This window comes from Cervus elaphus, chromosome 27 (assembly GCF_910594005.1).
Source record: "Cervus elaphus chromosome 27, mCerEla1.1, whole genome shotgun sequence".
Taxonomy (NCBI): domain Eukaryota; kingdom Metazoa; phylum Chordata; class Mammalia; order Artiodactyla; family Cervidae; genus Cervus; species Cervus elaphus.
In genome coordinates this window covers 49,341,914-49,355,111 of record NC_057841.1, presented here as the reverse complement: position 1 = coordinate 49,355,111, position 13,198 = coordinate 49,341,914, and the positions used below count along the sequence as shown (strand labels likewise).

At 37.0% G+C, this 13,198-nt stretch overlaps 2 protein-coding genes across 10 annotated transcripts in view; one reads left to right on the top strand and one right to left on the bottom strand.

Moving 5' to 3' along the window:
• PIAS2 (protein inhibitor of activated STAT 2) overlaps positions 1-13,198 on the top strand; it is a 100,292-nt gene that overhangs the window by 12,221 nt on the left and 74,873 nt on the right. Inside the window, exon 2 of one of the 9 annotated variants that reach the window (XM_043888739.1) lies at positions 6,536-6,624. The exons of the other annotated variants lie outside the window; for them this stretch is intronic. The gene's annotated coding sequence lies outside the window, so the exon portion shown is untranslated. The remainder of the gene's footprint in view (positions 1-6,535; positions 6,625-13,198) is intronic. 9 annotated transcript variants of the gene reach the window in all.
• Positions 391-973, bottom strand: LOC122684625 (60S ribosomal protein L12-like). The gene has a single exon (XM_043888746.1). It carries the CDS (start codon positions 956-958, stop codon positions 452-454), a length of 507 nt encoding a protein of 168 aa, XP_043744681.1. The 5' UTR covers positions 959-973; the 3' UTR covers positions 391-451.

Sequence of the window (13,198 nt, the reverse complement as noted above, 5' to 3'; positions counted from 1 at the left end):
TTCTTTTCTTCATCTTTTTATTTCATTCTTTTTTTAAGTGAAAAGGCAGAAGATTTTTTTTGTTAAATTTCTTTCATAAATCCTGATATTACTGCCTTTAATAAAGGTAGTTCTCTTTATTTTTTTAGGTTAATTCCAAAAGTCAAAAATAAAGCATATCTATGTTTTGACTTTTCTTTCAACTCTATGAACAGTATCTGTTGCTTGACTCAGTAGGTAAGAGATTCAGGTCATTGTATTTTCTACCTGCCTCAGCACTTTGATTAGAAATGAGGTACATTTTTGTTCCTAAAATATACTGTTGATTCTTTTATTATTATTATTTTAAATTTTCCATAATAAATTCCTGTTTCTTTTGTTCTTTGCTTTTTTTAAAACTAATTTTATTTATTTATTTATTTATTTTTTGGTTGTCAAATGATCCTTTATTTTTCTTTTTCCTTTGCAGTTCTTAACTATCTGGGCACTCCACTGCACCACTGTTGATATCATCTATGATGTCATGAGGGTGGCAGCCATCAACATTGCAGCCCACAGACTGGGCAGTCCCCAGGATCTCTTTAATGGTTCCAGAAAGTTCTCTAGCTAGAGACCGGTGCCGCATCTGCTGGGCAATGTTGACGATCTCATCAAAAGTGATGTTTCCACTGTGCTTAATGTGCTTAATGTTTTTCTGCTTCTTTCTGTCCCTTGGTGGTTCCTTGAGGGCTTTGATGATCAGGGCAGAAGCAGAAGGTACCACCTCAATCTGGGCTTGTCTGTTCTGAATGGTCAGTTTCACTGTAATCCTCAGACCCTTCCAATCACCAGTTGCCTTGGCTATGTCATCACTGACCTTTTTTGGAGACAGGCCCAAGGGGCTGATCTTGGGGGCCAGGGCAGACGTGGCACCGACTTCCCCACCGGTGCACCTCAGGTACACGACTTTGATCTCGTTGGGGTCGAGCTTAGGTGGCATGGTGGAGGCGGCTGGTATCGGATGAACCCGGGACTACTGAAGAAAGTTGCACCTTCGCCGCCTCCTAGCCGAAAGCCGAAAGTAAAACTAATTTTAATCATGCGAATGAAGTTTGCATTTCTTTAGTTGCATTTGTTTTGTTACTGTTTTTGGCTAAGCTGGGTCCTAGTTGCTGTGCACGAGCTTTCCCTTGTTGCAGGGAGTGGGGGCACTCTTGTTGCGGTGCCTGCTCTTCTCCTTGCAGTGGCTTCTTGTGGATCACAGGCCCTAGAGCGTGGGCTTCAGTAGTAACAACCTGTGGGCTCAGGAGTTGTGGCATTCGGGCTTAGTTGTGTGGGATCTTCCTGGACCAGGGATTGAACTGGTGCCCCTGCATTGGATGGAGGGTTCTGAGCGACTAGACCACCAGGGAAGTCCCAGATTTCTGTTTTATGACCCGTCAGTTTTAGACACCGCTTTCATTTCCAGTCTTAGAGAGGATTTCGCACCCACCATTTTCCTTTTGTTCTCCTTACTTCCACCCTTCTTGTCATGTATGGATGTGAGAGTTGGACCATAAAGAAGGCTGAGCGCAGAACAATTGATGCTTTCGAACTGTGGTGTTGGAGAAGACTCTTGAGAGTCCCTTGGACAGCAGAGATCCAACCAGTCCATCCTAGGGGAGATCAGTCCTGAATGTTTGTTGGAAGGACTGATGTTGAAGCTGAAACTCCAATACTTTGGCCACCTGATGCAAAGAACCGACTCATTAGAAAAGACCCTGAAGCTGGGAAATATTGAAGGCGGGAGGAGAAGGGGACCATAGAGGATAAGACGGCATGGCATCACTGACTCAATAGACATGAGTTTGAGCCAGTTACGGGAGATGGTGAAGGACAGGGAAGCCTGGCGTGTTGCAGTCTATGGGGTCACAAAGAGTTGGACACGACTGTGTGACTGTACAACAACTATCCTTCTTTCCCATTCTAGCCTTCATTTTCTAATACGTTGTCAAGATTTGTAACTTTTATATTATGGCTTATAACTTTTCTAAACTTCTCTGTGCTTCTACAGAAAGACTCTACAAATTGAATACTAATAACCAGCCTTTGTGATATGTGTGCGGATATAAGTAAGAAGTTACTGTAGAACCAAGTAGTGTGGAGCTGTAGAGGAGCTCTTCTGTGTTGTTAAACCCTGGCTCCTTAAATTAGCAATATTACAAAGCCCTGCTTTATTGTGGATAGCTCCTAGAAATCATTGTTAAAACTTTAATATTGCAGTGTGTTTTCATCCTGTAACCATTCAACTTTTCTTGAAGATGGGTTTTCTGGAGCTCTCAGCCTTTTATAATTTGGGCAGCTTGCTTTCTAGATCTGCTATACATCTGTTATCCTGAGATTACATTGCACTCCTGGGTTTGGTTTGTTGTTTGGATCTCATGTCTTTCTCTTTTTTTTTTTAAACTCCTTTTTGATTTTACTGGAATATAATCTTGAATAGTTGTTTTATTTTTTTAATTTTATTGACGTATAGTTGGTTTATAATGTGTTAGCTTCTGCTCTACAGCAAGTGACTCAGTTACACCTGTTTATATTTTCATGTTCTTTTCCATTTGGGTTTATCATAGGGTATTGAATATAGTTCCCTGGGCTATACAGTAGGACCTAATTGTCCATGCTGTATATACTGCTAATCCCACGATCCCAATCCCTATCCCTGACCCAAGTATTTGTTTTAGAAATGATATGCTGGTGATAAACTTTCTGATTTCTTGAACATTTAAAAAATGACTTGCTTTTGTTCCTAGTTGAAATTTAGATACAGAATTATAAGTTGGTAATACAGTTTTTCATTCTGAATTTTGAAAGCTTTGTTTTTGGAATTTAAAACACCCAGCTGATAGAGATCTGTTGCAAATCTGATGGTTATCCTTTCATGGAAACCTTGTTTACAGTCTTTATGGTTATCTCCTTATCTTTGGATTGTGAACTGTGTCTAGTTGTGGGCCTTTTTCATTCCTTCTGGTGGAACCTTTTCAGTGGTAAGGCTCTTCAGGTCGGGGGAATTATTTTTTGTTTTTTTGATAATTTCTTTCCTATTTTCTCTGAGACTCTTGACAGGTGAATGCTAGATTTCCTAAATTGACATTTTGTTTGTTTATATTCTGGAAGATTTCCTTGACTTGTCTTAGAACTAACTTGTCCATAAAATTTATTTTAGTGATTATATTTTTGATTTAGAAGAGCTTTATCCTGTCCCCCCCCCCCTTTTTTAAAAATAGCAACCTGTCCTTGATTTATGGGGGGAAAATATCTTGAACTCTCTTAGGATACTAATTCCTTTAAAAAAGTCCTCTTGATTGTTTTCTGAATTGATAATGGTTATTAGTGATGTATGTATTGGTGTATGTCATGCTAATTAATAAACTTAAATATTTAAGTTATTTAATAGATACAAAAAATTGTTTATACCAGGTAAAGTGAAGTTGCTCAGTCCCGACTCTTTGCGACCCCATGGACTGTAGCCCACCAGGCTCCTCCGTCCATGGGATTCTCCAGGCAAGAATACTGGAGTGGGTTGCCATTTCCTTCTCCAGGGGATCTTCCTGACCAAGGGATTGAACCCAGGTCTCCCGCATTGTAAGGTATAGGTAAATAAACATTTGTGTGCCCACCATCCTAGTTAAGAAATTGTTCATTAGATCAGCAGAGTGCCCCTCTCTGATTACATCCACATTATATAGATATAAAATTATATATATATATATATATACAAATCACAAATTTTACATATGCAGATTTTTTTGTAATTGTGTGTGTGTTTAAAAATTTTATACAAATTGAATAATGCTGTATGTATTTGGGATGTTTCGGTTTATCATTGTCTCTGAGTTTTCATTGTGTAAATGTAAATGCTAGTTTATTGATTCTTGTTGGAAGAATTTCCTTTTTCCCCTCCTGCAACAGGTCTCTTTTCTATGCGTCTGAAATCCAGAAAGCTCTGAAAATGCGTGTGCGCGCGCAAGCACACACAAACACAAGCAGCTTACTTTGGTAACAGAGCTACTTGCGTGGTACAGCGCTGTCTGTGATCCTTACTGATCTCATTTGATGTGACTATTTAACACAGTGTGTTTACTGCAGAAATTCTAACAGTAGCGTTGCTGGGAATTAAAGATGCATCTTCAACAATACTGGATAATGGTAGATTATTTTCCAAAGAGGATTGTATCAGTATTTGCTCCCTCTAGTAATGCAGAGGTTTTCATTACTTAGCACTTTTTTTTTTTTTTAACTTAGCACTTTTATCAGACAAACAATTTTATCAGATATAAAATATCCCCTTTTAATTTTCAATTTTTTGATTTTTGCTAATGAGTTTGAGCATCTTTTACTGTGCTGATATACATGTTCTTCCCTCATCTGAGATTCTGTTCTTGTCTTTTGCCCATGTTTGTACTAGGTTTTTTTTTAATATATATTTTTTTATTGGGGTATAGTTGTTTTACAGTGTCGTGTTGGTTTCTGCTGTATAGCGCTATGAATTGGCTGTGGGTACACATATATTCCCTCCCTCTTCAGCCTCCCTCTCAGTCCCCCATCCCACCCCTCTAAGTTGTCACAGACACAGGACTGAGTTCCTTGTGTTATAGAACTTCCTACAAGTTACCTGTTTTACACATGCTAATGTGTATTTTTCAATGCCACTCTCTCAATTTGTCCCACCCTCTCCTTCCTCTGTTGTGACCACAAGTCCGTTCTCTACATTGGTAGTGTGTATTTTTCAATGCTACGCTCTCAGTTCATCAGACCCTCTCCTTTCCAGACTGTGTCCACAAGTCTTTTCTATACGTCTGTGTCTCTCTTTCTGCCCTGGAAATAGGTTCATCCATATCGTTTTTTTTAGATCCCATTTATATGCATTGATATACAGTGTTTGTTTTTCTCCTTCTGACTGTCTTCATTCTGTATAATAGGCTCAAGGTTCATCCACATCAGTTCAGCTGACTCAAGTTCGTTCGCTTTTATGGCTCAGTTTTTTAAAAAAATTTCCTCCTGATTTGTAGTGGTTCCCCGATTGAACCTATTTATATTTCCTAGACTAGTTTCTAAGTCTGATAGCACCATCACGTAGTTTTAATTACTGTAACTTTTTAACAGCTTCCATAAAAACAAACTTCTACTGCTGTAGGGCATATGTAAGTAAGCAGACCATGAGAGTACAGCAAGAAATAGAACATGACTGGCATCCATTCCCGTGAGTCCTTTCCCAGTGACTAACCTCCTCCTCCTTAGAAGATACCTACTGGCCAGACTTGAACATCTTACATTAGTTTTGCCTGCTTTTTGAATCTTATTTAAATGGACCTATATACTATAGTGTATATTTTTTGTGTCTGATTTTTTTTTATCCGTTTTGTTTGCGAGATTCATCCATGTTGTTGTATGTAGTTGTGGTTTTTTGTTAATTCCCTTCCACTAAAGTAATAGAGTTCTAGTTGCTTCTTCTCCTTTCTCATCCATCCTTTTAATTTTAGACATTTTGGTGGATGTTAAGTGGTTTTCATTTGAATTCTGTAATGATTAATGATGTTAAGCCCTTTTTAGTATACTTATTGGTCTTTTGTGAGGTGGCTTGCTAAGTCTTTTTCCAATTTTGTATTGGGCCATCTGTCTTTTTCATACTGATTTGTAGGAGTTTATTAACGTATCCCAGATACCAGGGCTTGTATGTTGTATTTTGCAAATATCTTTTCAGTTTTCCCAGCCCTGTAAGTATATGCAAAGTTCTGTTTGATTTCTTAACTTCTCCATTGCCCCCTTTCCATTGGCAGGTATCTCCAGGGGAAAGGCATCAAATATTAGATACCATATTCTAGGCTTACCTTCTTTCCACAGTCTTGGCCTTCCAGGTTCTTACTGCCTTTGTTGTGCTTCTTGCCTTTCAACAATTTTTTTTTCTTAAATTATGTTCAGTTTTAAAGTTTTCATAGAGTTGGTGCGAAACCATCTAGTCAGTCATTGAGGGACACAGAAATAGGCCAAGTCCTCCTGCCTTGTAGCTCCTCAAGGAACTTCTTGGTGGTTTTCTCCTCCATATAATTTTAGAGTCAGTTTTTAAAGTTCTGTAGATACATGCCCAGCTGTTGGGATTTTGATGGGAAATGCATTGAATTTGTAAACCAATTTGAAGGGAACTGACGTTTTGTTATTGTTTCTTAAGCATGAACATGGCAACATTCATTCACTTAGATCTTTTACAATCTCTTTCAAATGAAGTTTTTATAATTTTCTTCTAATAGTTTCAAAAAACTTTTGCAAGTATTTTGTTAGATATATTTCTAGGTACCTTATTTTTGTGTCAAATCAGTAACGGTATCTTTAAAAATTATGTTTTCTACCTTGCTGGTGTAAAGAGGTACAATTTGACCTTGTATAATGGCCTTGGTATTATTCTAATTGTGATAAATTATATGTAGAATTCTTCTGGATTTTCTGCATAGACAGATCTGTGAATAATGACCTCTTTGTTTCCTCCTTTCCAATTCTTATGCTTTTTTTTTCTTTCTTTTTCTTGTCTTAATGTGCTGGCTAGGATCTCCAGTACAATGTTGAATAGAAGCGGTGATGGGGGCATCCTGATCTTGTTCCTGATTTTAAAGGGAATGCTTTCAGAGTTTCACAGTTAAGTATGATGCTTGCTGTAGGTTTATTGTAGATAATCTTTTCAGGTTAAGGATGTTCCTTTCTATTGCTAGTTTGCTAATTGAAAAGAGAAATGAATGGATGTTGAATTTTATCAAAAACTTTTTCTGCATCTTTTGAGAGGGTCGTATGTTTTTCTTCTGTTAACTTAACGTGATGAAATACACTGATTTGTTTTCTAATGTTTAAACCAACCTTGTGTTTCGAATATTAAGTCAACCCTGTCTGTCCCTTTTTTCCATTATTGGACTCAGTTTAAATATAGTTAATGTACAATTTTGTCTTTAATAATGAGTAATATTTCCTTATAATTTGGAGGAGTTTATGTGAGATTAGAAAGATTTGTTTCTTGAGTGGTTGGTAGAACTTCCTTGTAGAATTGGGACACATCTTAATCACTGATTCAATTGCTTTGGTTATAGGATTGCTCATATTTTCAATTTTCAAACTGATTTTGGTAGGTTATACTTTAATAGGAAGTTGTCCATTTCATCCACATTCTTGAGTTTATGGCAATAAATTGTTAGTTTCTTATTTTGTAGTTAATGTCCTTTTAATCTTTTTTTTAGTGCTGCCTTTTTCTTGCTTAGTTTTAAAAGCTAAAAATGCCAATTTTTTTTTTCAAAAAAACCTTTTCAAATAATCAAGTTTCTGTCTTTTATATGCTCTTTAACGTATCCTTTCCCTACTTAATTTCTGTTCTTTTTCCTGTTTCTTTTCTTTATACTTCCTTTGGGTTTTTTTCTATTTTTCTAATTTCTTTAGTTGGATGACTTGCTTATTCATTTTCGGCATTTTAAGACATTTAAGGTCATGAATGTCTATGTATTTGCTTTCCCTGAATCACACACGGGATGAATTCTTAATTTATGAGTTCTTTAAAAGTTTTACTTCCAGAGGACTTCCCTGGTGGTCCTGTGGCTAAGACTCCAAGCTCCCAATGCGGAGGGCCCTGGGTCTCCCCCTGGTCAGGTCACTAGATCCTGCGTGCCACAGGTAAAGATCCCAGGTCCTGCAGCTAAGACTTGGTGCAAATAAATAAATAAAAATATTTTAAAAGTTTTATTTCTAAACAGCTGGCATTCTCTTAGTTAATTTGGTTGTTGATTTGTAATTGTGGTTGGGCAACGTGATCTATGTGGATACAGTCCTTGGAAATCTGTTGAGACTTTTTGTATTTGGAGAATTTTTTTGTATTTGAAAAGAGTGTATTTTCTAGTTGTTGGTGCAAAATTTTGTATGTCTACTATTAGTCTTGTTAATTCTGTTGTTAGAATCTTGTATCTTTGTTTTTTAAGAGTAGATATTGTTCTTCTGCTAGAATTATTTTTTCAATTTTCTTTGTAGTTTATATCAGCTTTTAAAATTGTTACTAGTACATAAAAGTTTAAATTTATATTGCTGTTGAATTGAAACTTTTACTCTCTGTAGTTCCTCTTTATATCTAATGATGCTTTTTGTGTTACATACTGTTGTTTGATATTAACATACCTATTATTTATTTATTTATTTTTGGGTCAGCTGATTCTGCCTGACTTTGAAAATTTCCCCTCCCCCTACATTTTTGTTCTTTTATTTTAGTTTTATCTCTTATGAGTGTCATGGTATTGGATTAAAAAATGACTCTGCTGTAATAATGTTGGTCTTTGTACTTTATAATTAATTTTTTTATTAAGATAATTGTTAATTCACTGACAGTTGTCAGAAGGAATACAGGGGCATCAGAGACATCCATGTCCTCTTTATCCAGGTACCCCGTTGATAATGTCTTGCAAAACTGTAGTACAATATCACAGTCAGGCTGTTGACATTGACACAAGGTACAGACCATTTCCATCACCACAAGCATCCTTCATATTATTGTCTTTATAGCCACACCTATTTCCTTTACATCCCCTTAATCTCTGGGATCCACTCATTTTTTTCTTCATTTCTGTGATTTTGTCTTTTCAAGAATGTTATATAAATGGACTCATACACAAAGGTGGACCATCTTTTGAATTTTTTTTTTTTTTTCACTTAACGTATTGTCTGGAAGCTAATCTATGTTGTTAAGTGTATCAGTAGGTTATCCTTTTTTCTTGCTGAATTATAGTCTGTGGTATGGATTTGTTTAACCATGTACCTGTAGAAAAAGTTCTGGGTTGTTTATACAGTTTTTGCCAATATGAATGAAAGTGCAATGAAGATTTATGCATAGTTTTTTTCTTTTTTTGATGTAAGTTTTCATTTCTCTGGGGTAAATGCCCAGGAGTGCAGTTGTTGAGTTGTGTGATTGTTGTGTATATGGGTTTTTTTAAGAACTTACCAAGCTGTTTTCCAGAGGGGCTGTTCCATTTTACATCCCTTCAAGCAATGTATGGAATGATCCAGCTTCTCGAGAGCCTCCTTGCCAGCATTTGGTATATCACTGCTTTTGATTTTGGCCATTCTGGTGTGTATCTTAGGTGGTACCTTAGGTTTTAATTTGCACTCCCCTAATGGCTTGCCTGGAGAATCCCACAGACAGAGGAGCCTGGTTGGCTGCAGTCCACGGGGTCACACAGAGTTGGACACGACTGAGCGACTTCACTTGGTGGCTAATGATACTGATAGTTTCGTTCGCTTATTTTCCATCTCTGTATCCTGTTGGTGCAATGTCTCTTCATGTCTTTTGTCCTTTTTTCTAATTGGATTTTTTTCAATTAATTAATTTGTTATTTATTTATTTTTGGCCATGCTGGATCATTGTCATTGCACTCGGGCTTTCTCTGATTGCTGTGAGGGGGCTCCTCTCTAGCTGTGCCGCTGCGGGCTTCTCAAACTGCAGTGGCCTCTCTCATTGTGGAGCAAGGGCTCTAGAGCGCGGGCTCAGGAATTGTGGTGCCTCGGCTTAGTTACCCTCTGGCATGTGGAATCTTCTTGGACCAGGGATTGAACTTGTGTCACATGCAATTGGCAGGTGAATTCTCAACCACTGGACCACCAGGGAATCCCTCCTATTGGGTTTTGAGAGTTCTAGATATATTCTAGATACTAGTTCTTTTTGGATACAGATATTTTCTCCAAGCCTGTTGGTTGTTTTCATCCTTTTAACAGGATCGTGGAAGAGCACAAGTTTTTAATTTTGATGAAGTTCAGTATATTATTTTTATTCCTTTTGTGATTCTTCCTCAGTGTCAAGTCTAAGAACTGTTTGCTTATCTCTAGATTTTGATTATTTTCTTCTAAGTTTTTTCCCCCATAAGTTTTATAGCTGTGTCCTAATACTTATGTGTATGACCCATTTGGAGTTTTTTTTTGTATAAAATGTGAGACTTAGGTAGAAGTTCATTTTTTGGTCTATGGTGATGCAGCTGCTCCAGCATCATTTGTTGAGAGGCTGTCTTTTCTCCATTGAGTTACTTTTGCACCAGCATCAAAAGCTATTTGGGTGTATTTGTGCAGCTCTATTCCTGCGTTCTCTGTTCTGTACCACTGACCTCTACTTCTCCCTCTCTGCCCATCCTACAGTCCTGAATACTAAGCTGAATTATGAAATGGGATAGACAGAGTCCTCTCTCTCTGATTTTCTGATTTTCAAAACTGTTTTAACTCTTCTAGTTCCTTTGCCTTTCCATACACATTTTAGAATAGCCTCATGTATATCTATAAAACGTTTTGGTGAGATTTGGGTAGGAATTGTGTTAAATCTGTGTCTTGACAGAGGGAAAATTGATTTTGTTGTTTTGTTGCCTGTTCCAGTGCACAAGGGATCCATTTATTTAGCACTTTTTAGACTTCTTTCATTATTAGTGTTTTGTAGTTTACAGCATACAAGACCTGTATGTGTTTTGTTATATTTTTGAATATACATATTTTCATTTTCTTTGGAGTGAATAAATAATATTGTGTGTTTTACTTATTTCCACATGTTCTTTGTTAGTATATAGAGATGTGATTGTATTTGTGTGTTGGCTTTTGTATCCTGTGACCTTGCTGGACTCAGTTATTAAATATCTCTCTCTCTCTTTTTTAACAGTTCAAAAAATTTTTTTCTCACTTATTTGTTTGGCTGTGTCCAGTCTCAGCAGTGGCACTCGGGGCCTTTCGCAGAGGCGCACAGGCTCTCTAGTTGCAGCTAGTGTACGTGGGCTTAGCAGTTGTCACATGCGGGCTTGGTTGCTCCATGTCATGTGGGATCTTAGTTCCGTGACCAGGGATTGAACCTGTGTCCCTGCATTGTAGGGGGGATTCTTAACCACTGGAACCACGAGAGAAATCCCCAGTTATTAATTCTAGTAATTGTTTTGCAAACTCCTTGGGATCTGCCAGTACAGGCAGCTTTATTTTTTTCTTTTGATCACTCTGTCTTTTCTTTTGTCATCTTATTCCACTTGCTAGGATTTTCAGCACATCCTTGCCTCATTCCCAGTCTTTGGGAGAAGCAAGCATTCTTTTTTTTCACCATGAACTATAGTTGTTTTTGTAGGTGCTTTTTGTCAAGGTGAGGTGGTTCTCCTATATTCCTCTTTTTCTGAGAATTTTTATCATGAGTGGTTGTTGAATTTGCCACATGCTTTTTTTCTTCATTGATGCATGTATATATACATACATACACACACACACATAATCATATGATTTTACTTAAGTGTTAACATGGCGTACTTCAGTGATTTCAGACATTGAGCCAACTTTATATGGCTGGAGTAGACACTTGACTTGGTCTTGGTATTCTTTTTACATATTGCTGAAGTCTGCTAATACTTGAAGATTTTAGCATCTACAGTTGTGAAGGATGTTGGTTTTACTTTCATTTTTTGTACTGATTTTGTTTGGTTTTGGTATCAGGCTATTACTAGCTTCATAAAATAAATTTGGGTATCTTTCATATTCTGTTTTCCAGAAGATATGTTGAATTGGTACTGATTCTTATTTAAATGTTGAGTGGAATTCTCTGGTAAAATGATATGGGTGTGGTAATTTTTTTTTTTTTTTTAGTTTTAAAATTAAGAGCTAAATTTCCTAATTAAAGGGAGTATTCAAATTATCTATTTCGTATTGGGTGAATTTTGGTAGTTTGATTTTTCAAGGAATTGATCCACTTCAACTCAGTTGACAAATTCATGTGTGTTGCGTTGTTCTTAGTATTCCCATATTTTTGATGCTGTGATTTCTGTAGTGATATCCCTAATGGCTATTTTAATTGGAAAATATTTCATTTTTATTTGTTGGGATTATTGATATTTATTTCTACACTTTGATTTTGAGCATCTTACTTTTTCTGCATTTTTGTTTTCTCATCTATTTTCTTGCTGTCTTTTGGTTTTTTTTCCCTCCCATGTTTTTCATGTTTTCTCCATTTTACTAGCTGTGGAATTTGTATTTTTTTTTTTTTTTTTTTGCTTTCTCACAAACTCTTGAAGTGTAATTAAATTTTCTCTTGAAACTTTAATATATATATATATATATATAAATCTAAAATTATTGTATTTTTCTTCCTTTGCTGTAGAATGCTTTAAACTGCTTACCACCTCTACCAACTTTCAGGCATGCCATTTTGCCCAGCACTTTCGTCTTTTCTTAGCCTCACAAATTTCATATTATCATTTTTTCCAGTAAATGTTTGTTTAGGCTATTTCCCTTCCTCCCCAGGTTTGTCAGTTTCTCTGCTCCTTATTCTGCTCTCGTAATACTCATTCTCTTAGATTACTCTGGTTCAGCCTTGGTGGGCTTTTACTTTCTGTTCAATATGTTAGGTATGCTCTTCTCAGGATTTTGGCATCTGCTGTGTTCTGTGCCTTGTAATACTTTTCATCTGATATCCATTGGTTGCTTTATTACTTGTTCAGTCACTTTCTCAGGCACATCTTCCTTTAAAATGGCAAATTCTCTACCTCTTCACTTCATTTCCTTTTTCCTCTGTATTATTCATCACCACATGTCATATTTGTATTTTATTTCTTTGTTGTAAGTTTGATCTGTCAAAATTTGCTGAAATTTTACTATATTTATAACTGAAGTTGGGGGGAATTGACATCTTTTCAGCATTTTCTGGTTTTATCTAGTTGTTGTTCCGTCGCTCAGTCGTGTCTGACTCTTTGCAGCCTCCAGGGACTGCAGCTTGCCAGGCTTCCTTGTCCTTCACTGTCTCCCAGAGTTTGCTCAAGCTCGTGTCCATCGAGTCAGTGATGCCATCCAACCACCTCATCCTCTGTCACCCCCTTTCCTTCTGCCTTTAATCTTTCCCAGCATCAGGGTCTTTTCCAATCAGTCTGCTCTTCATGTCAGGTGGCCAGAATATTGGAGCTTCAGCATCTGTCCTTCCAGTGTATATTCAGGGTTGATTTCCTTTAGGAATGACTGGTTTCACCTCCTTGCTGTCCAAGGGACTCTCACGAGTCTTCTCCAGAACCACAGTTCAAAAGCATCAATTCCTCAGGACTTAACTTTCTTTATGGCCCAGCTCACATCTGTACACGACTAGTGTGTCATGTCAAACCATGGCTTCAACTATATGGACCTTTGTTGGCAGAGTGATGTCACTGTTTTTTAATATGCTGTCTAGGTTTGTCATAGCTTTTCTTCCAAGCAG

What these genes read in the sequence shown, in the direction of transcription:
- LOC122684625 (XM_043888746.1), bottom strand. Translation starts at nt 958, where the DNA reads ATGCCACCTAAGCTCGACCCCAACGAGATCAAAGTCGTGTACCTGAGG.